The 22360-nt window shown below is 39.7% G+C and overlaps 1 protein-coding gene across 1 annotated transcript in view; it reads right to left on the bottom strand.

Moving 5' to 3' along the window:
* Positions 1-12252: 12252 nt before the first annotated feature.
* The window catches only part of IL11RA (interleukin 11 receptor subunit alpha), a 33363-nt gene continuing 23255 nt past the window's right edge, over positions 12253-22360 (bottom strand). The window contains exon 13 of the mRNA XM_072606552.1: positions 12253-13064. Coding sequence (XP_072462653.1) covers positions 13051-13064 — 14 coding nt within the window. The 3' untranslated portion in view covers positions 12253-13050. The remainder of the gene's footprint in view (positions 13065-22360) is intronic.

Genomic DNA, 22360 nt, shown 5'->3' with positions numbered 1-22360 from the left:
TACTTTGTTTTCAGTGTGTTTATCTAAGAGAACTCCTTTCTCATGGCAAAATGTATATAAGCCAGAAGATTTCTGTACTGGGTAGCCAGAACATTTCTGGCTCCATAATGCATTATGTTACCGTTGTCTTTAATAGGAAATTGATTAATTAATTAATTAAATCATAAAATGTATGCATTTAGCTTGTTGCCTTTTCTTAACAAGTTTTCAGGTCAACAGTTATGGCGCCCAAACGTGGATTGGAACTGTGGAACCGAATGGACATTTCCTCATCTCGCCAACGCCAGGACTCCGGCGCCAATAGGAACCGTTTTTCCTAGAGTCCTGGGCCTTGATGGGGTCGGGGTAAGTCCTTCCATTCCCAGCTTCCAAAGGACTCAAAAATTCCCTTTAAAGATAACCGCAGGACAGAGACCACTCTGCGTGAAAATGCCTCTGTATTAATTAGGTCTCCTCTGAAGATCGATCTAGGGAGATCAGCTAGCTATGGGTCAGTCAAAAACTAGAAGTAGAAATCCGGCTGACAAGACCCCTGCTACTTGTGTGTCAAGCCGTTACGAACCTGATGATCACAGGTATTACTAGCACTAGTGTCAATCAACTAAAGATAGCCCTAAATTACGTTGGCCACCACAAGGCTCTTTTGGACCGGTCAAAGTTACTTTATCTTACAACCAAATTAAGTTTAAAGGCCAACAAAACAACTAGCCAGTAGTGAGAATGTTTCATCTTGGGCTTGCTGATTTGGCTGAGTGAGAACAAAAGACAGGTAGCTTCTTCCCTGTAAGGCTGGGAGCTGCTTCAGCACCTAGCCATGAGCTGGCAAAAATCCTTTCTTCTTCAAGGGCTCCAGCATGTCCTTCCCTTCACTCCCTCCATCCTATTTCTTGCCCCCTTTCCTTCCTCCCCTTCCCCTTGAAGGCCTCTGATCTGGCGAAACTGACGGCACCTAGATGCAATCTTTCCCCCTGGCCTTCCCCTACCTTAGACCTGAGGAAGGCAGCTTCTGTTCAAGCCTCTGTTGCCTCCCTCCTCCCCATTCCCCCTCCCCGCTTTCCCGTAAGGGCTCTGGTCCTGAAGAGGACAGTTACAATCCACCTAAGAACTAAAGGCCTGAACCTATTCCCATGGGGCCTGTTCCTTTAAGACAGTCAGAAACTTTGGGGCACCAAGGCTCCCCACCCCTCCAACGACCGCAGGGATGTTCTGAGCAAAGGCTGCAGGATTCCCCTTTATCATCAGACCTTGGATTCTTGCAACATCCTTTCCTCAGAATGATAATAGCCAATTCATGATGGGGATTTCTAGCAAGCTTCTAATTGCCTTCTCTCTCTGGGTTGTTTTTTTGTGAGTTACGTTTGTATTTGTCCTGTTGTCAGTTTGTCTGTTGGTGTATATCCCTGTCCGTATCATGTATGCTGTGAATGAGTGTGTTATCTTGTAAGATTTCAATGCAAGCAGCCAGACTCTAGGGGCTGCAGCTAGGGAAATAAATTAACAAACAAAATTTTAACACTTTTCCTTGTTGTTCCGGTCTGGCCAACCTGGAATTACAATGGAAAGTTAGATCATCTTAGGTAAAATCATTTTAGCAGATTTGTATGTTGTGAAATTAATCAGAAATATTTCGGGAACTGATCATTTGAAATTACTCCTAAGATTGTGAGTAGCCCACCTTTCTAGGTAAAGCATTCCGCCCACCCTGTCCCAGCACCTGCATATCGCCTTAGCGGCTCAGTAAATTCTGTTGCAGTGGGAGGTTGGGGGAAAATGTGGAAGAATCAGGCCTGTAGCGAGCATTCTCTAAACTCTGCCTGCGAAAGTTGCCACTGGGACATCAGTTTCTCTGCTCTTGGTAAGCTTCACTTCTCTGTTCAGTTGCAGAAAGTATTTTATCTCTGTTTGACCCATTTTCTGATTTGTAAATATAATTGTGCTTGTTGTTATGGGATCAAAATGATAAAATGATTGTAAAATGCTCAACATAATGACTGGTATATGTTACATACAACATTATTATCTCTCAAATGTAATTGTTACCTTTGAAGTGGTTTTAATTGCTAAAAGTAATAAGATCAATAATTTCTAGAAATGCAAATTATACCATCTGCAGTTATTGTTGTGTTAAAACTGTATTTCTAGGATTGTATTTCTGAATTTCTCTTAGATTGTGAAAATTGAGTGACCACTGTAATCTAGAAATAGTGTTAGACAAAGCAATTTTTAATTTGAACTTTGTTGAAACTAAAAGATATTGGGAAAATTGTGTAACACCAGTTACGTTACTTTATCAGTCCTGCTAACTTTGTCTTATAATGTTTTGTAATTCTCATTTAGAAAACCAGGTATTTTCACCCTTGTCTGTTAAAAAAGTTAAAGCTAAAGAATTTGGCTATCTTCTATGAAGTTGTAGGATTGTTAACTAAGTTATTTGGGATTACTGTTTGAATGCTGAAACCTAAAATTGTTAAATGATTCCTGTGTATGGAAAGGAGGGAATGGAGTGAAAATTTTATTTAGATTCCCTCTGCCCATTCAGAACAGTCCCACAATGGAGTGAAAACTTTATTTAAATTCCTTCTGTTCATTCAGAACAGTCCTCGCATTCCTGTGGGTAAGATCATCAGTCTTAGTAAAGGAATTTGGTTGGTTAATGCAGATTCTAAACAATGAATATTACTTGCACAGAAGTTGTAATAGATAGGGAGAATTTTTAATAATTGGCTGTTACATCAGGAAAGTTTTAAATCTGAGAAGGAAAGATGTTAAATGGAATCCCTTATGTGTGTGTGTCCTGGTAAATCTTTATTGTTTATTGTAACTCCAAGAGAGTGGAAATAACCGTTATCTGACTCTAAGCTGGGATTAGTGAAACTTGCTGTTTAAGGTAAAAGGCATTTGGGACCATAACTATTTTTGTTTTGAGTTTGAATTTGGGTATAGTTGTCTGCATTAAATCAGTATCTGAGACACATGCCACAAAGGAATATTTCTCACCTGACTAAACATTGAGGGGACAATTCTAGACTCAATCTAGGATGGGATCCCCCTGGCTCAGTTTCCCTATTCCTGAGTCTGGCTATGAAACAGATACTGCATGATTGGAGAATTTCACTCCTATCTGAATTCAAACAGAGTAAAAGATGTTTTATCCTGTCATATTTTGTATGTCATATGTCCCTGCTTTTTCCTTCTATAGCAAATTTCTGTGGTCAATAACAAGTGACCAGCAAAACATGTGAGCCTTTTGTGTAATCGTACTGGGAAAGCTAACATTATTTTTATCTGAAATTAGAACATGTGCAGAAATTTATGTAAACTACTTAAGACTCATTTTAAGATGTTCCCATTGTTTAAAAGGATTTTAAAAGCAACAGTGTTTTTCTGTGAGTCAGTCTCATATCTAAGAATACTGTAATAATTAAGAATTTAGTTTGTTATAATACTTTGGAAATTCATATTACTTAAGAACATTTTTGTAACAACTCAGTTTTAATGAATTCCAGTTTTAAGAGTTTATTTTTGCTTAAGAAGAAAAAAGAGATATCAAGCATTTTAAAGTTTCCAACTAGTTTTTTTTCATAAGAGTTTAGTGAACATTAGAGTAAATTTTAAACTGTTTTTAAAGAAGGGAAATACTTTTAGAAGAAATGTTTTGAAAAATCATGGATGATTCTTAGAAGGCCTACTAAAGCTTCAAAATAATATACTGTTAAATCTGAATATGTAGTCATTCTATGGCCTAAGTCAGAGTTAAAGTTTGCATTTGAATTTATTATGTAAAAGATTTAATTCTTGAAGTATCTCATCTTCCAGAGTGAGTATAATTAGGGAAGAATAACAACTTGTGAAACAAAGACATAATTCCATCAAATTATAAGTTTAGTCATTAACCTCTTTGTTTTGTTTAAGCTGGAATGAGATTTCAGTACAGTTATGCTAGTAAAAAGTAATAACTTATGAGCTATCCTGTCTTATGGTTAAAAAGTGAAAGCAAGTGGAAGAATAGGATTGAGAGATTTGGAAAGATAAATTAAGTTCTGTTTGAAACTATGAAAAGCAGATAAGATTTGGGAATAAATATGGGTTATCCAAACCCCTGTTGCTCCTAGATAGTTCTTCTGGACACTTTTGTGTCAGTTTCAGATGGTTTAAAGAGTGAGGAAGTATTTTATCTGAGGGATACCAGCCAATATTGATTTGCTATATAAGACTGGGACTGCAATTTACTATTGTTTGAAGCTCTGATTACAGGAATACTTGTCTAAGTTATCATAAAGCCAATTGACATGTGCTGCAGGCTAATGGTGGATGCTTGGAAAAGTTTTGAAGAGGACCTTGGACATGGCCTAGGTAGGATCTTCCTAACTCTATTTCCCAAATGTGCTAGTTCCTTTCTGAGAAAGGAAATTCCCCACCTGATTACCTCTAAGCCCTGCTTTCAGCACCTTGTAACCTCATGATTACATGTCAGATAATGGCTTATTCCTGAAGTCAACCAGAACTAAGGAGATCCTTTGCTTCTGTTAACATTGTCCCTCTTTCTCTTTTATAGCAAATCTTTATAATTAAGAAGTTCTGTAAGTATAATACTAAGTCTATCAAATAATAAATGGAAATTGGAGCATCTCTGAGTTATTATAATGGGGTGCAGGAATGAATAGCTTACAACTTTAACCTATATTCCTGACCAAATAAATAAATATAATATAGAGATAACATCGAGGAGATGATCAGATCAGGTAATAAGACAAAGATGTAATGTGATAGATGTCTAATTAGAGTAGCAAATTTTGAGGAAAAACAACAGGATCAGCCTGATTCCTCTAAGAATCATATGCAAATGGATATGATTGACTTCTAAAATTTGTTATGCTTTTGATAATAAGATCTCAAATTTCGATTTTTGCATAAAATTTGTATAGGATAGTAGTAAAAGTAAGTGAAATTATTTCTTCTTCGTTAAAATATCTGTCCAATAAGTTAAAAGGCAGATGAGTTCATTATAGAGTTGAACCCTCACATTTTAAAAGATTCTTGTTCCAGGTACAAGATTTAGGTAAAGATAGAAACAGTAAATAATGTGAACTGAAATTTTCTGAAATTTCAAAAGTGGAGAACAAATTTTAAGTAATTGTACTGATTTATATTGTCAGAAGTATCTGGGAACTTCTAGATTTGAACCAGAAAGGCAGAATTCTCTTTTTGAACTATCCCAAGAATAAAACCTATTGTCAAAGAAAAGATATCTAGGTATCAGATAAATCTGGGATTCAAAGTTTTGTTTAAATGAAATTAAGAATGGATTACTGGGATACAAGGAACTTAATGTTAATTAACTTTGAAATAATAATTGCATTGATTTGTATGGTTCATGTTTAATTTTCTTATTTATGTTGGTGACATGTAAATCTCCCTTTCAAAAACTAGTCTATTGTGAGCCATCTAAGTTTTAATCTGTACCTGACAATGTAAAAATGCAATTTGTGAACTGTAAAAAAACTTCATTGTGTTGTTTGAACCTAGCCCTGCATGGCTGGGAAACTGAACTATTGCTAAGTGTCTTTAGCCATGTTAACTATGTTGTATTGTTTCATTTCAATTATCAAACCATGTTTTCTGGGAGACCCTGTCAAGTTTTCTGTGTAGACTCTTGGATCCATCTGTCACCTCCATTGCCCCTGCTCCTGAGTGGACCATGCCTTCCAAGTTTGAAAGGGCCTGAAGAAGATGACATCAGACAGAGACAGCTTTCCTAAGACCTACATGAAGATTTAGTTTTTCCTATCTTTGTTGGTCTACAGGAGAAGCCTTCGGCTTGCCTTTGACCAAAAGGAGGGAATGATAATATTTAATATAAATTTTAGACTTTAATAAGGTTCAAAGTTTGAATTAAGAAGAGCCTGAACCTAATAGTCCCCTTTGTTTAACTTAGAGGATGCCTTTTGATGTCAAGCAAATGGGACTTCCCTACCAGACCCTTCTTCTAGTATCCTAGTGATAAGAGAAAAACACAGATACCTTGGGTTGTAACTTCAGCTTTGTCAACTCTGTTAAGATAAACAACTTCAAAGGCATGCTAGGGAAAGAAGATGCCCAGAGCTTGGGATCATAAAACCCAACTGATGCTACTTTGTTTTCAGTGTGTTTATCTAAGAGAACTCCTTTCTCACGGCAAAATGTATATAAGCCAGAAGATTTCTGTACTGGGTAGCCAGAACATTTCTGGCTCCATAATGCATTATGTTACCATTGTCTTTAATAGGAAATTGATTAATTAATTAATTAAATCATAAAATGTATGCATTTAGCTTGTTGCCTTTTCTTAACAAGTTTTCAGGTCAACAAGGGTAATCAAGAGGCCTCAAACCCATCAGTAAGTTAGGGGATGTCTGCCCCAAGCATGTGAAGCCTTCCCAAGGCAGAATGGGCAGATGAGAACAGTTCAAATGACCATGAAAGTGGCTGAAGCAGGTCAGACGTTAAACATGCCAAGATCATCCACTACTCTGAGTCATTGCCAGTCATCTTGACTTTAGCGTTGCCCATGGACTTTGATGACTCTGGAAGAGAAAATGAAGCTGATGACCTTGGGCAACTCTACCTCAATTCACAAGAGTCAAGACCTCACCCCATGATGTCGTTGGTCCTCTTTGAAATGAACAACAAGCAATAATCCTTACCTGTGATATTTGTACCCCTACCTGCCAATTGCCATGTACTTGCTACCTTTGAGAGGAACTGAGATGCAGAGGTCCAACATCTTTTGCTGATGCTGACCTATCTGAATTGTCTTTATCTCATTACAAAAGTTATTAGTAAAAGCTGGCCCCACGTTAAAGCCATCACTGATCTCCAGTGACCTGCCAGTCAACTTGTTTGAATTCTCTTTGTCCTGCGTTTTGCCTCCTTAATCAGGGTGAAAGCCCAAAACGTAAGTTCTCCTTTCAACAGTGTGATGGAAGGGACTCCTAAAATGAGAATCAGGAGACATTGGTTCTAGTTCCAAGGGAGGGAGACTAGATTTCTAAGGTCCCTTTCAGTGATCCCTGTGATGAGATAATCTCTAATGACGATGGAAGGACTGTGGTGCTCTCCCCAGAAAAAAGTGCAGAAGTAGTGGTATGTTTTACAGGATGATCCTTCCTTCCACGTATATAAACAACCTGCACAACTGGGAGCAAAACAGTTAGTCTCAGTATTATTAGGCCACTATGTAAGATTATTAATTGCAGAGTGGGGTCAACATGAACAAGTCTCTTAATTTCTCAGTTCCTAGGTCCTTCTCTAAGCTGCAAAGGAGTTGCCAGTCTGCATTTGTGAAAGGAGTTCCCCTATGCCAAACCCTCTTTCTACCCTACCCCACCCCAAAAAAGATGGAAGACCTGATCCCTTAGTCTTTGGGTCAGCAGGCAAAATATCTCCATTATCTCCCTGTCTTAACTCCACAAACAGTACATCTGGAGCCCATATAGGAATTTGATTCTCCTCCAGAGAACATAGGGGCTTTTAGAGACATGGGAGAGGGGCCCCACTGGGGGATACAAGGTGTGTAGAGAGAGAGATCAATTTCAGTGTTCAGCTGTCTGGCATCAAGAAAGGAAGGAATGTGCAGAGAGAACTTCTTTCAAGACCAAGGTCCACATCAGTGTTAGTTTATGTGCCAAGTAAGAAGGAAGAGGGAGGAAAAGCATAGTTTTCTTTTTTTTTTTTTGACTGAAATTAAATTAAATTTATTTATTTAACTCTTAACATTCATTTTCACAAAATTTTGGGTTACAAATTTTCTCCCCTTTTATCCCCTCCCCCCCAAACACCAAGCATTCTAATTGCCCCTATGACCAATCTGCTCTCTCTTCTATCATCTCTCTCTGCCCTTGTCTCCGTCTTCTCTTTTGTCCTGTAGGGCCAGATAGCTTTCTATACCCCTTTACCTGTATTTTTTATTTCCTAGTGGCAAGAACATTACTCGACAGTTGATCCTAACACTTTGAGTTCCAACTTCTTTACCTCCCTCCCTCTCCACCCCTTCCCTTTGGAAGACAAGCAATTCAATATAGGCCAAATCTGTGTAGTTTTGCAAATGACTTCCATAATAGTTGTGTTGTATAGGACTAACTATATTTCCCTCCATCCTATCCTGTCCCCCATTACTTCTATTCTCTTTTGATGCTATCCCTCCCCATGAGTGTCGACCTCGAATTGCACTCTCCTCCCCATGCCCTCCCTTCTATCATCCCCCTCACCCTGCTTGTCCCCTTATCCCCCACTTTCCTGTATTGTGAGATAGGTTTTCCTACCAAAATGAGTGTGCATTTTATTCTTTCCTTTAGTGGAATGTGATAAGAGTAGACTTCATGTTTTTCTCTCACCTCCCCTCTTTATCCCTCCACTAATGAGTCTTTTGCTTGCCTCTTTTATGAGAGATAATTTGCCCCATTCAATTTCTCCCTTTCTCCTCCCAATATATTTCTCTCTCACTGCTTGATTTCATTTTTTTTTTAAAGATATGATCCCATCCTCTTCAATTCACTCTGTGCACTCTGTCTCTATGTATGTGTGCGTGTGTGCATGTGTGTGTGTGTGTAATCCCACCCAGTACCCAGATACTGAAATGTTTCAAGAATTACAAATATTGTCTTTCCATGTAGGAATGTAAACAGTTCAGCTTTAGTAAGTCCCTTATGACTTCTCTTTGCTGTTCACCTTTTCCTGGTTCTCTTCATTCTTGTGTTTGAAAGTCAAATTTTCTTTTCAGCTCTGGTCTTTTCATCAAGAATACTTGAAAATCCTCTATTTCATTGAAAGACCAATTTTTCCCCTGAAGTATTATACTCAGTTTTGCTGGGTAGGTGATTCTTGGTTTTAGTCCTAGTTCCTTTGACTTCTGGAATATACTGTTCCATGCCCTTCGATCCCTTAATGTAGAGGCTGCTAGATCTTGTGTTATCCTGATTGTATTTCCACAATACTTGAATTGTTTCTTTCTAGCTGCCTGCAGTATTTTCTCCTTGACCTGGGAACTCTGGAATTTGGCCACAATGTTCCTAGGAGTTTCTCTTTTTGGATCTCTTTCAGGCGGTGTTCTGTGGATTCCTTGAATATTTATTTTGCCCTCTGGTTCTAGAATCTCAGGGCAGTTTTCCTTGATAATTTCATGAAAGATGATGTCTAGGCTCTTCTTTTGATCATGGCTTTCAGGTAGTCCCATAATTTTTAAATTGTCTCTCCTGGATCTATTTTCCAGGTCTGTTGTTTTTCCAATGAGATATTTCACATTATCTTCCATTTTTCCATGCTTCTCTCTTTGTTCTGTGATTTCTTGGTTTTGCATAAAGTCATTAGCCTCTATCTGTGCCATTCTAATTTTGAAAGAACTATTTTCTTCAGTGAGCTTTTGAATCTCCTTTTCCATTTGGCTAATTCTGCTTTTGAAAGCATTCTTCTCCTCATTGGCTTTTTGAACCTCTTTTGCCAATTGAGTTAGGCTAGTTTTCAAGGTGTTAATTTCTTCAACATTTTTTTGGGACTCCTTTAGCAGGGAGCTGATCTGCTGTTCATGCTTTGACTTCATGTCTCTCATTTCTCTTCCCAGCTTTTCCTCTACCTCTCTAACTTGATTTTCAAAATTCTTTTTGAGCTCTTCCATGGCCTGAGCCCATTGGGTGGGCTGGGACACAGAAGCCTTGATTTCTGTGTCTTTGCCTGATGGTAAGCATTGTTCTTCCTCATCAGAAAGGAAGGGAGGAAATGCCTGTTCACCAAGAAAGTAACCTTCTATAGTCTTATTTCTTTTCCCTTTTCTGGGCATTTTCCCAGCCAGTGACTTGACCTCTGAATATTCTCCTCACAGCCACCTCGACTCCTGATCCTCCCAGCCAGCGTTTGGGGTCTGAGATTCAAATGCTGCTTCCAGCCTTAGGGCTTTTGGCAGGGGCAGGGCTGCTATTCAGTGTGAGATTAAGTTCAGGTGGTCAGGTTGGGGCAGGGCCGCCTCTCAGGCTCAGTTCCCTCAGGGGGTTTATGCACAGACCTTCCACAATGGATCCAGGCTCCTGCCCCCTTGGGGAGCCCTGGTCTGCAGCCGCCTCTCAGCTTCTACCTCCCGGGGGGGGGGGCTGAGTTATGGGGGCACCCCACTCCCCTCTCAACCCGCCAAAGAGACTCTCTCACCGACCCCCGTCACCTGTGGGTGGAGGGACTTGTGTGGCCGCTGGAGATCCCGTCCCTGAAGCCTGCTCGGATCTGTATCTCTCGGTGCCACGGCCGCAGCAGGGCTGCACTCAGCTCCCAGTCCTGGCGCCCAGTCTGCAGCATGAAGGACCCCCCCGCGAGAGGTTTGCAGGTCTCTCCGGAACAGAAATCTCCCTCTCTCCAATGTTCCGTGGCCTCTGGGAGCAGAATTCGTCGTGAGTTACTTCCCTGTAGCCGTTCTATGGGTTGTGGGTTTGGAGCTATGTGTATGTGCGTCTTTCTACTCTGCCATCTTGGCTCCGTCCCCCCAAAAACATAGTTTTCTCTGCTGGACTGAACAGAATTCTTCTTTCCTTCCCCTCTGCCTCTTCCCAACACCATCATCTGTCAGACACATGCACAGACATTTCTCAACTTAGACACCATTAGTCCATCTGGCCTGGCTTGGAAGTTTCTTAAGGGGATACATTAGGGAAGCTGAGATCTAGAGAGGGGCAGAGTCTGGGTTAAAATTCAGAACACATTTTTGTATGATCTAAGAACAGTAGATTGGGACTTAGTAGACTTGGATTCTTGTCGTGGAGTCTGCCACTAGGTAGACAACACTCCAACAAGTCATTTCCTTACTCCATATCTCAGTTTCTTTGAGTGTTTGTAATCTATAACCCAAAATCAAATTGTTGAAGCTACAGAAAGTAGGATTCATCAGAGGTGTGAGAGGTTTGTATGTGGGGGGGAAGTCTCAAAAATTATGTTCATGCTCCCTATGCAGGGAAATATCAGAATTTGGCCCATTTTGCTTTCATCTAGCTTTCCCACTAGGAAAATCAGGATTTGGCACATGATGTAAGACCCCACCAAATGCCAGTTCCACAAAGACTATATATAGCAAATAGCAAATAAACTCATTTATCCAAGCCAATAGAAAATAGAAATCAGAGAAGGTATATAGATAAGGATATACCAGATAATACAGAGAGTGAATGAGCTCTCTTGCTGGGACTAAGAATAGATAGAGATAGAGAAACAGAGAGGGTCCTATATCTCATGCAACAGGAAATTCCCTGACATCTGGGGATAAGGACATGATGACAGTTCTGGCTCCTCTATATGCCAGCTTTTTCTCAATCTTTCTCTCTCTTCATGGACCTCAAGTAAATATAGAATCACGTGTATTCTATTTCAAAGCTAGAAGCCTAAAATCTCTCTTCTCTCAGGCTCTCCACAAATCCTCACCCTGTGCAGATTTTGAGTGTTGAATATTCAGACTCTACCCACGAGAAGAGCATTGTGCTAATGGGCTATGAGCAGAGCTACATTCCTCCTACCATGTTTAGATCTCTCAAGGAGGAAAGAACTTGGAGATGATGGAGTCAAGGGCTCTTTCACCCCCCCAATTCCCACCAGCACAATCTGCACAATTTACAGTTATCCCTTCCACATCGTGGGGTTAGGGGCATAACAGTGTCCCCTTCCCCCCATCCATAAAATCCACATAAAATTTTTTGGCCTTCCTTTCATATCAGAGAATAAGCCTGATTTTTTTTCTTTTTCTTTTATGGGGTGTTTGCCATAACTTATTGTAAAATTTGAGTTGATATTATTCAATACTGTACATATATTTTATGCATTTCTGAGTTTCTAAATTTTTTCTGTGTCATCTGCTGGCTTTTGCATGTTATCTGCAACTTCATCAAAACTCCCCCAAAATTCCCATTTAATTTCTTATGCCAATCCATGATATATTAAAACCTCAATGGGGAAAGTCACAAAATGTGGAGGGATAACTGTATAAGACCAGCAAAGAACAAGGTACAGGTTGACTTCTCTACATGTAGGTACTGTTTAGTCCAAGAACTTGCTTGATCCCAGAACTAGGAATTATCCAGAAACACTTCTTCAAGGTCAATATAGGAACCAGGAGGACCAGTAGTTCAGAATTTCTCTTTTTTCAGAAACTCTTCTATAATGTACCACTCCTACTTGTGGCAGACAGCCTGCATCCCCACGTGGTTCGGTGGCAGTGGTGAAAAAGAAAGACACGGGCAGGTGGAAAAAGATAGGGCAACTCCATTTATTGATCCGAGGGTCAGGGTATTTATAGACAGAAACTGCAAGTCTACATGACATTCTACTTGTCTCCAGTCCTAGTAATTAGGCCAGTCTTATTGTCTTAAAGACTGTTAGCCTAGAAGGCATCTATTTTACATATCCCTTGTATTCTGTAGTTCTCTTGTTCATGTAAAGGAGGCAGCAACATGGGGGGGAGGGGGCCCCGAGAACCATTGTGGATGATAATAAGCACAGTCTCAAAGAACAGTTTCCCCAAAGGTCTATCCTGAGCTTTGCCAACAGCACTCCATCCTGGCCCTCAACACTTACTCCATTGTTGCTGGCTTGAGTACCTTACTCTCTTGGTTTGGTCCAGGAATTTCTCACACTGTTCTGATATCTCTATTTACTTCTGCTTCTTGGTCATGCTCTCCTTTCTTGGAGGGAGGAAGGAGCTATCATGTGGTTTATGGATGCACTTTGTTCCATGGACTGGTCACTTGGTCAAGCAGGCTTCCAGGAGATCCAATCAACAGCCATCTCAACTCTGGTTCTTTTCTGTCTGTCTACAACTCTCCCTAGCTCAGCTGTATTACTAGTCAAGACTCAGTCAATAATGCTTAGTGTAGTGTCATTGGCTGGCTCAATAAGTATTCAGAGGAAGGACTTAACCTTGATTCAGAGCTAACAGGCATTTCAGAGGAGGGTCTTGAGTGAGTCAGTCTCAATGACTCACTCCAGCTCCAGTCTCAATTTCTTCATCTTTAAAGTGAAGAGTTGAACTCATTGATCTCAAAGGTTTCTTCAAGTTTTGTCACCTAAAAAAAAGAAAACAAAACTGAGACATTCGATGATTTTAGGAGTCCTGGTCTGTTCCAGCTCTGTGAAGAAACTGAGTCCAAGAATAACATCTTAGTGAGGGAGGGGAAAACATCCATTTCCTAGTTTCCAGAAAGCTCCTTCCATCCCCTTTTTCTGGCCCCCTCTACAACATCTGGAAACTCCAAAAGGATTCTGGAACTCCCTGGAAGGGATAGTATCAGAAAAGAGTGGAATATGCCTAATGGGGTTTTCCTACTGAGGATCTGTCTCTGCCTCTATTTGTAAGGATAAAGGTGACCTCTCTGGATAAAAGATTAAAATAATGTGTTATCCCTGAGGAGGCTGGCATTAGGACTCATCATATTTAGCTTGTTTATCAATGACCCAGAAGAAGGAGTGTACTGAGACATCTCCAAGCATCTGTAAGCAGAGGATATAAGCTTCTGACAGCTGTCTTAAGGGAAAAACTTCAGAACTCTGGCCAGGACAGCAATCAATCATGACTTCAGAAGGCTGGTGGGAAAACATGTTTCCTGTGTCTCATGATGGAGGGAGTTGGGGGTGGGGGGAGGAAGGTGACGTCTTAAACTAGAGAGGCAGAACGTGGCTTCTTCAGATATGACCAACTGATGTTTTTTTTACTACAATTTGTTACAAAGAAGGACTTCTTGGAGAGGGCTTCAAACAAAGGAATACAGATTTTTAAAAAGAAAAGGATAGCAATAAAGCAATACAATTGACACTGAAGAAAAAATTCGGAAGGAAACACAAACAAGAATGGTAATAATTTTGCTACTATTCTAATCTATTCACTTTAAAATCACCAAACTTAGGTCATTGGTGTATGGAGCTTCTTGTACCAATAAGGCTCATACCTTGTCTCTAACTTACAGTCTTAGAGAGTCGACTGGAGCATGGAGAGATGAAATGGCTTACCCAGAGTCACATTGTCAGTACCTGGCAAAGGAGGGGCTTGAGAGCAGCTCCCTATTCAGTAAGCACCACTCTTTGTACTAAAAACTCTTAAAAAAACCCAAACTATATATGTATGAGGTTTTTTTGTTTGTTTTTTGTATACTGTAATGTCAGTTTGCTTCTTTTTTATTTAATATTTTATTTTTCCCAACTACATGTTAAAAAACAATTTTTAACATTTTTTTTTTTAATTTGAGTTCCTACCCCCAAACAGCTACAAAAATGTGCATACCCTTTGACCCAGCAATACCACTTCTAGGACTGTATCCCCAAAAGATCACAAAAATAGGAAAGGGTCTCACATGTGCAAAAATACTTACAGCAGCTCTCTTTGTGGTGGCCAAAAACTGGAAATCAAGGGGATGCTCATCAATTGGGGAATGGTTGAATAAATTGTGTATATGAATATGTATATGAATTATGTAATGAATGTGAATTATGTATATGAATGTAATGGAATACTATTGTGCTATAAGAAATGATGAACAGGAAGACTTCAGAGAGGCCTGGGAAGACTTATATGATCTGACGCTGAGTGAAAGGAGCAGAACCAGGAGAACTTTGTACACAGCAGCGACCACAGTGTGTGAGGAATTTTTCTGGTAGACTTGGAACTTCATTGCAATGCAAGAACTTAAAAAAATTCCCAATGGTCTTTTAAGAAAAAATGCCTTCCACATCCAGAAAAAGAACTATGGAATTCAATCGCAGAATGTAGCAGATCATTTTCTTTTGTATTACGTTTTGGTTTCTTATATGATTTCTCCCATTCATTTTAATTCTTCTACACAGTATGACTATAGTGAAAATGTATTTAATAGGAATGTATGTGTAGAACCTATATAAAATTGTATGCTGTCTCGGGGAGGAAGTGGGGAGAGAGGGGAAAAACATCTAAGTTATATGCTACTGACTGTAGAATACTGAAAATAAATAAAATTAATAATAAAAAAAAGAATTGTATCCCAATAAACCAACTTTGCTGTTCAAGCCATTTTCATTTTTTAATGCTATTATCAAAGACATGAAGTTAAAAAAACATTTAAGTCCCAAATTCCCTCCCTTCCTCCCCCCTCAGAAGATAGCAATTTGACATAGGCTCAGTCATGTGCAGTCATGCTAAAACTATCTCTATGTTAGTCAAGTTGTGAAAAACTCCAATGACAACCTATTTCAAAGGGGAATGGGCTGCCTTCAGAGGTAGTAGGTTCCTCAACTGATCAACAGGTATGTATTAGGTGCCTACAACATGCCAGACACTGTCTGACATGCTAAAGATATAAGTACAAAGAATTGAAACAGTTTCTTCAAATGAGGTCTGAATAACCATTGGTCAATATATGTCATCGAGGGGATTCCTGAAAGGCATGGGTTAGAACTGATGGCTACTGAGTCCCTCCTAAATATGAAATTTTGTAATTCGCTAATCTCCTCATTTTATGGAGAAACTAAGGCCAAGAGAAGTTTAAAAAGAACTTGCCAAAGGCTAGTAATGAACCAAGACTAGGAGCACCTCACAAAATCACAGAAAAGCAGAGCAAGAAACTTCTTGATGGTCCAGCAATCTGACAGCATCCTGGGTCATCAAGAATCGTTCATTATTGATACCTAGGATCCAATCCTTCACTGAGAGCTTAGAGCTTCCATTTTTAGATGAGGATATGAAATTATTTCCCTGAGCCTCCCAACTCCTTCTCATCTCACTACTTAAGGGCAAATGCCATCTGCCCTTAAGGATTTCAGAGTTAGAAAGACCTTAGGGGTCATTTAGTTCAAGGTTTACCTCCACTTGCTGAGCCTCAAGAGAGTTGAATTTTTTTATTATGAATTTAAATCATTAACAAATATTTAAAAAATCAAAAGGAAAAAGAGACCTATATGAGCAAAAATACTGATAGTAGTTCTTTTGCTGGTGGAAAAGGATTGGAAATTGAGGAGACTGTCATCAATTGGGGAATGGCTGAACAAGCTGTGCTATATGCTTCCTGTCTCTCATGTGGGGGGAGGTGATGTATTGAACTAGAGAGGCAGAATGTAGCTTCTTCAGATATGGCCAACTGATTTATTTTTCTTGACTACAATTTATTGTGTGTGTTCGTCCTTCGTTGCCAAAGAAGACCATGCCATCAGAGAAATAATGACATGACTTGCCCTTGACTTTGTTTTGAATGAGGGAGGGCTGTGCAGGGTCACCAGCCTCACTTCTCCTCCGGAGTCATCTGAATCCATCAGGATGACTGGAGATGACCCAGGATGGGGCAGTTGGGGTTAAGTGACTTGCCCAAGGTCACATAACTACTGAATGTCAAGTGTCTGAGGTGACATTTGAACTCAGGTCTTCCTGACTCCTGCACTGGTGCTCTAGCCACTGCACCCCTTAGCTGCCCAACTACAACTTGTTATAATTTGTTACAAGGAAATACTTCTTGAGGAGGGCTTCAAGCAAAGAAATACAGATTTTAAAAAGAAAAAGACATCAATAAAGCAAGACGAATGACACAAGAAAAAATTCAGAAGGAAACAAACAAGAGCGGTAATAACTTGTTACTATTCTAATCTGTTCACTTTAAAATCACCAGACTTAGGTCATTGGTTCAGGGAGATGTTTGTACCAATAAGGCTCAAACCTTCTCTCTAACTTACATTCTTAGAGAGCTGTCCTGAGCATGGAGAGATGAAATGGCTTGCCCAGAGTCACATTGTCAGCATTGGCAAAGGAGGGGCTTGCGAGCAGCTCTTTATTCATTAACCTGCACTCCTTGTAATATATACTCTTAAAAAAACCCAAACTACACAAGTTTGCTTCCTTTTTTATTTAATACGTTATTTTCCCTGATTACATGTAAAAACAATTTTTAACATTTTTTCAAAATTTGAGTCCCAAATTCCCTTCCTTCCCTGCCCCTCAGAAGATAAGCAATCTGACCAAGGTGCAGTCATGTGCAGTCATGCCAAAACTATTTCTATGTTAGTCATGTTGTGGAAAACCCTAACAATAGCCTATCCCAAAGTGGAATGGGCTGCCTTCAGAGGTAGTGGGTTCCTCAACTGAACAACAGGTATGTATTAGGTGCCTAGAACATGCCAGGCACTGTCTGACATGCTAAGTATGTAAGTACAAAGAACTGAAACAGTTTCTTCAAATGAGGTCTGAATAACCATTGGTCAATATATGTCATCGAGAGGATTCCTGAAAGGCATGGGTTGGAACCGATGGCTACTGAGTCCCTCCTAAATATGAAATTTTGTAATTCGCTAATCTCCTCATTTTATGGAGAAACTAGGACCAAGAGAAGTTTAAAAAGAACTTGTCTAAGGCTAGTAAGGAAGCAAGACTAGGAGCCCATCCTCACAAAATCACAGAAAAGCAGAGCAAGAAACTTCTTGATGGTCCAGCAATCTGACAGCATCCTGGGTCATCGGGAATCCTTCAGTATTGATACTTAGGATCCAATCCTTCACTGAGAGTTTAGAGTTTCCATTCTTACCTGAGCAGAGTTTATTTTTCTATGTTAGTCATGTTATGAATGAAAACACAGGATGTTCCCCCCCAAAAAAAGAAAAATAAAGGTTTGTTTTTAATATGCTTCAATCTACAATCAAACTCCATCAGTTCTTTCTCTGAAGATGGATAGTATTTTTCATCATGAGTCCTTTGGAATTGTCTTGGATCATCATACAATATTGCTCTTGCTGTGTCCAGTATTCTCCTGCTTCTGCTCATTACACTTTGCATCAGTTGATATAAGTCTTTGTAGGTTTTTCTGAGAGCATCCTGCTCATCATTTCTTATAGCACAATAGTAATCCATTACAATCATATACCACAGCTTGTTCAGTCATTCCCCAATTAATGGACATCTCAATTCCCAATTCTTTGCCACCAGTAAAAGAACTATCAATATTTTTGTACATATAGTTTTCTTTTTCCTTTTGAGTTTTAAAATATTTGTTGATGATTTAAATTCATAATAAAAAAATTCTACTCTCTTGAGGCTCAGCAAGTGGAGAGAGTCATTACAGGGAAACTCTGCTCAGGTAAGCCTTGAACTAAATGACCCCTAAGGTCTTTCTAACTCTGAAATCCTTACAGGCAGATGGCAGATGCCCTTAAGTAGTGAGGTGAGAAGGAGTTGGGGGCCTCAGGGAAATAATTTCCTATCCTTATCTAAGAATGAAAGCTCTAAGCTCTCAGTGAAGGATTGGATCCTAGGTATCAATGCGAACTATTCCCGATGACCCAGGATGCTGTCAGATTGCTGGACCATCAAGAAGTTTCTTGCTCTGCTTTTCTGTGATTTTGTGAGGATGGGCTCCTAGCTTGCTTCCTTACTAGCCTTAGACAAGTTCTTTTTAAACTTCTCTTGGTCCTAGTTTCTCCATAAAATGAGGAGATTAGCGAATTACAAAATTTCATATTTAGGAGGGACTCAGTAGCCATCGGTTCCAACCCATGCCTTTCAGGAATCTCCTCGATGACATATATTGACCAATGGTTATTCAGACCTCATTTGAAGAAACTGTTTCAATTCTTTGTACTTATATACTTAGCATGTCAGACAGTGCCTGGCATGTTCTAGGCACCTAATACATACCTGTTGATCAGTTGAGGAACCCACTACCTCTGAAAGCAGCCCATTCCACTTTGGAATAGGTTGTTGTTGGGGTTTTTGAGGCAAATAGGGTTAAGTGACTTACCCAGGGTCACATAGTTACTATGCTTCTGAGGTCAGATTTGAACTCAGGTCCTCCTGATTCCCATGCTGCTTCTGTATCCACTGCACCACCTAGCTGTTCCAGGATAACTCTGATAGTCAAGAAGGTTTTCTTTATATCAAACTTATATTTCCCTGTCTACAACTTCTATCCATTTATTCCTAATTCTGCTTTATGAGCCCAAACTGAAAACAACTAAACCATCTTCCAAGAAACAGCTCTCCAAATACTTAAAAAAATAAATCATGTCCCTCCTGCATCTTCTCTGAATATCCCCAGTTCTTTCAACTAATTATTCACTCATTCATTCACTTAGTCTTTATTAAGTGCTTACTGTGTGCTAGGCACAATATGAAGTCCTCACAATCATACAAAGACAAACATGAAATAGTCTCTTTTCTCAAGCAGCTTATGTTCTGTTAAGGGAGATGGAGTGGGGGAGGGGAAGGATATGACTCTACATGAGGCCCCTCAGTATGCTGGTTTATCCAACTCTGGATCCTCACCCAGCTTTTCAATGTCCTTCCTAAAATGTGACATCAATATTTGAACATACTATTTCAGCTGTGCTCTGAGCAGTACAGAAGACAGCAGGACCTGCTGGACCTGGGTCTGATTCTTTACACTGGCACATGCTACCTGCTTGACCTCATTGAGCCAGTCGCTTCATCATTTTGGCTTCGCTTTCTCCATCTGTCAAAGGAGGTAGTTGAATTAGATGCCCCCTCAGGTCTTTTTCAGCTCTAATTCTATGATCCCATGATTTACATGCACCCTGTCTTTGTCATCCAGTTTGTGAGCTGTCCATTCTAGTTTTGGATCATCTACAAACTTGGGAAGGATCTTATCATCTGGGCTCTTGTCAAAGTTAATACAAATATAAAACAGCACAGAGATAAGTGCAGACTACTGAGACACTCTGCTGGAGATCTTCCTTCATGCTGACGTCGAACCCCAAAGGACAGCCCTTTGGGTACAATCACTGAACCAATTCCAAATTGTGCTATCATCTGGCCCACTAACTCTCCATGTTTTCCAGAAAAGTAGCATTGAGAGACTTTATTAATGCTTTGCTAAAAATTTAGGTAAACTGTATCTATAGTTTTCTTTTGATGTACATGTACTGAGTCCCAAAATCCATTGGTATGGGACTTTCTCCTCACTGATGAGGATCGATGCTTGAGGGATAAGGCAGAGTTGGTGAGAGCAGGAGAGAAAACTCTCTTCGGTCACTTCTAGCTTAGAAATCTCTTCAAGTCTCTTTACTCTTTTTATTGCTTTGAGTCTCTAGGGTCTTTGGGTCCTTTGGGTTCTACAGTTGCTTTAGGCATTTCTGTCTTACAGCTTTGAGAGAGAAAATAGAAGATGCTGACCCCACTTCAGGCTGCTGAAGGAAAAATAAGACCCTGGGAAGAAGCTGACATGAGAGAAGCCGGCAATCTCCATATTTTTCCTGTCCCCAGCTGATTATCCTAGAGAATTTTGACTTTGGTGAAATCTGAGACACTCTCTTGGTTGAACAAGTTATTCTGCTCCCAATGGGAGAGCTGCTTTACTCTGTAATGTCAAGTACATATTCCCTATGATATTTTCTCTGATTTCTGTTTTGCTATGGAATTGGATAAATGAGCTTTCCTTACTAATTGCTACGTGTGTTCATTGCAAAACTGGTATATGGTGGAACAGGAATTAAGCCTTAGATAGGAATCTTGGCTTCCTGCTTCCTTCATTAATGAGACAGAGATTAGAAGTTAGCTTGAACCTGAAAACTAGCCATATCCCCTAGACTGACAATATAGAAGTATATAGATGTAATTCTAGTCCAACATCACCTCTCTCAGAGGAGAACAGAGAGATCAAGCTTTTGACCTTAACCTGCTGCTTCTCCTCCTGGCAGGAATTAATTTCCTCTGGAGAAAAGTGGGAGGAGGAGAAACCAAAGATGTCTATTCTACCTCTCTTCAAATTTCCCACCCTTAGCCTATATTACATGTGGGGGACATTATCAGTACAATTAGGACAATTTTAGTGACCCTTTCACTAACAATAACATAAGACTGGTTTGGCATGATACATTGGGGTTTTTTTTGCTTGTTTGGGGCAACTGAGTTATGTGACTTTCCAAGGGTCATACAGCTAGTAAGTGTCTGAGGTTAGATTTGAACTCAGGTCCTCCTAATTCCAGGACCTGGACTTGATCAACTGTGCCACCTGGTTGCCCCTGGCATGATCTGTTCTTGATGAAGTTATGCTGGCCTTTTGTGATCATTACTTTTTTTTTTCCAGATACTTGTGTATCTTCTCTTTAACAATATATTTTAGAATTTTGCCACAAATCTAAGATAAGTTCACTGGCCAATAGCTTGCTGATTCCATGTCCTTCCTTTTTTGAAACTGGGATATTTCCCCTATAACAGTCTTCTAGCACCTCTCCTCTTCACAAGCTTTCAAAAACCACTGACTATCTCAGCCATCACATCCACCCGTTCTTTCAGTATTCTAGGTTGTGGTTTATCAGACCATGTTAGCTCATTAAGGGAAGGTAGGTGCTCTGCTCCTTATCTGTTTATGTTGGCCATCTGTACGTCACTTCCATTCTAAACCAAACATCATTCTCCTTGGCTTAGAAAATAAAAGCAAAATTTGAGTTGATTGCCTTCTTTGTCATTAGTTCTCATTGTCTTATCCATCTTATTCATGCAGTACCATTTTTGATTCCTTTCTTTTTCTGAGCATAAAAACTCTTTTTACTGTCCTTAACTTTCCTCATCAACTTCAGTTCATTCTGAATTTTTGTCCTTTGGACACTAGTCTATATCAAGTTTTTGTATTCATCATCTATTACCAGTCCTTGCTTCCTTATTCTAAGTTTCTGTCTTTTTCAAATCTAAGTTGATTCGTCAGTTGCTTCTGCACCCACATCAACCTATTCTGACAGCTCCCTTTCCCCTTCATCATTTGATATTATTTCTCTTGGCATCTTTAGAATTTTATTGTTGAAAGTTTCTCCAACTCCTTGGGCTAATTTCCTCTATAGGATTTTAGTTCATGGGCTCCTATTTGTATTTCCTCTGAACCCTTTAAAAACCTACTCTTCTAAAATTTGGTATACACGTCAGACTATGTTTGGCTTTCCTCTCCTCTTCTAGCACAAATTCTAAGATGGAATTATTGCTTTTTCCCAAGGTTCCCATCATTTCCATTCCAGCAACTAGTTTCTCTCTATTGGTGGGAGTCAGATCCAGAATAAAATTCCCCTTGTTGGTTCATCTACCTTCTGGAGAAAATTATAATTAAGGCAAGTCAAGACATCATTAGTAGTTCTGCTTGGGGCAGGGAGATCTCTCTAGCAGATGTCTGAATAACTGATATTCCCGTCACTTCTATATTATGCTCCTGTGCCAGGTCTGATCTGTTTCTCAGACTCACCTTTTCCCTTATTCTGTCCAGGGATCCTGGGACATACTACGAGGACAATACTACTTTTGGAGTTGCTTCGGTTGCCCGTCAGCCAAATGTTCTCTATTATTCTTCTTCTCAGATTTCCTCAAATGATTATTATCATCTTAATATACAATGCCTCCTACATACTCTCATTACCC

The sequence above is a fragment of the Notamacropus eugenii genome, chromosome 1 (assembly GCF_028372415.1).
Source record: "Notamacropus eugenii isolate mMacEug1 chromosome 1, mMacEug1.pri_v2, whole genome shotgun sequence".
NCBI classification, from domain to species: domain Eukaryota; kingdom Metazoa; phylum Chordata; class Mammalia; order Diprotodontia; family Macropodidae; genus Notamacropus; species Notamacropus eugenii.
The sequence above is the reverse complement of the archived record's forward strand: the minus strand, read 5'-3'. Positions and strand labels throughout refer to the sequence as shown.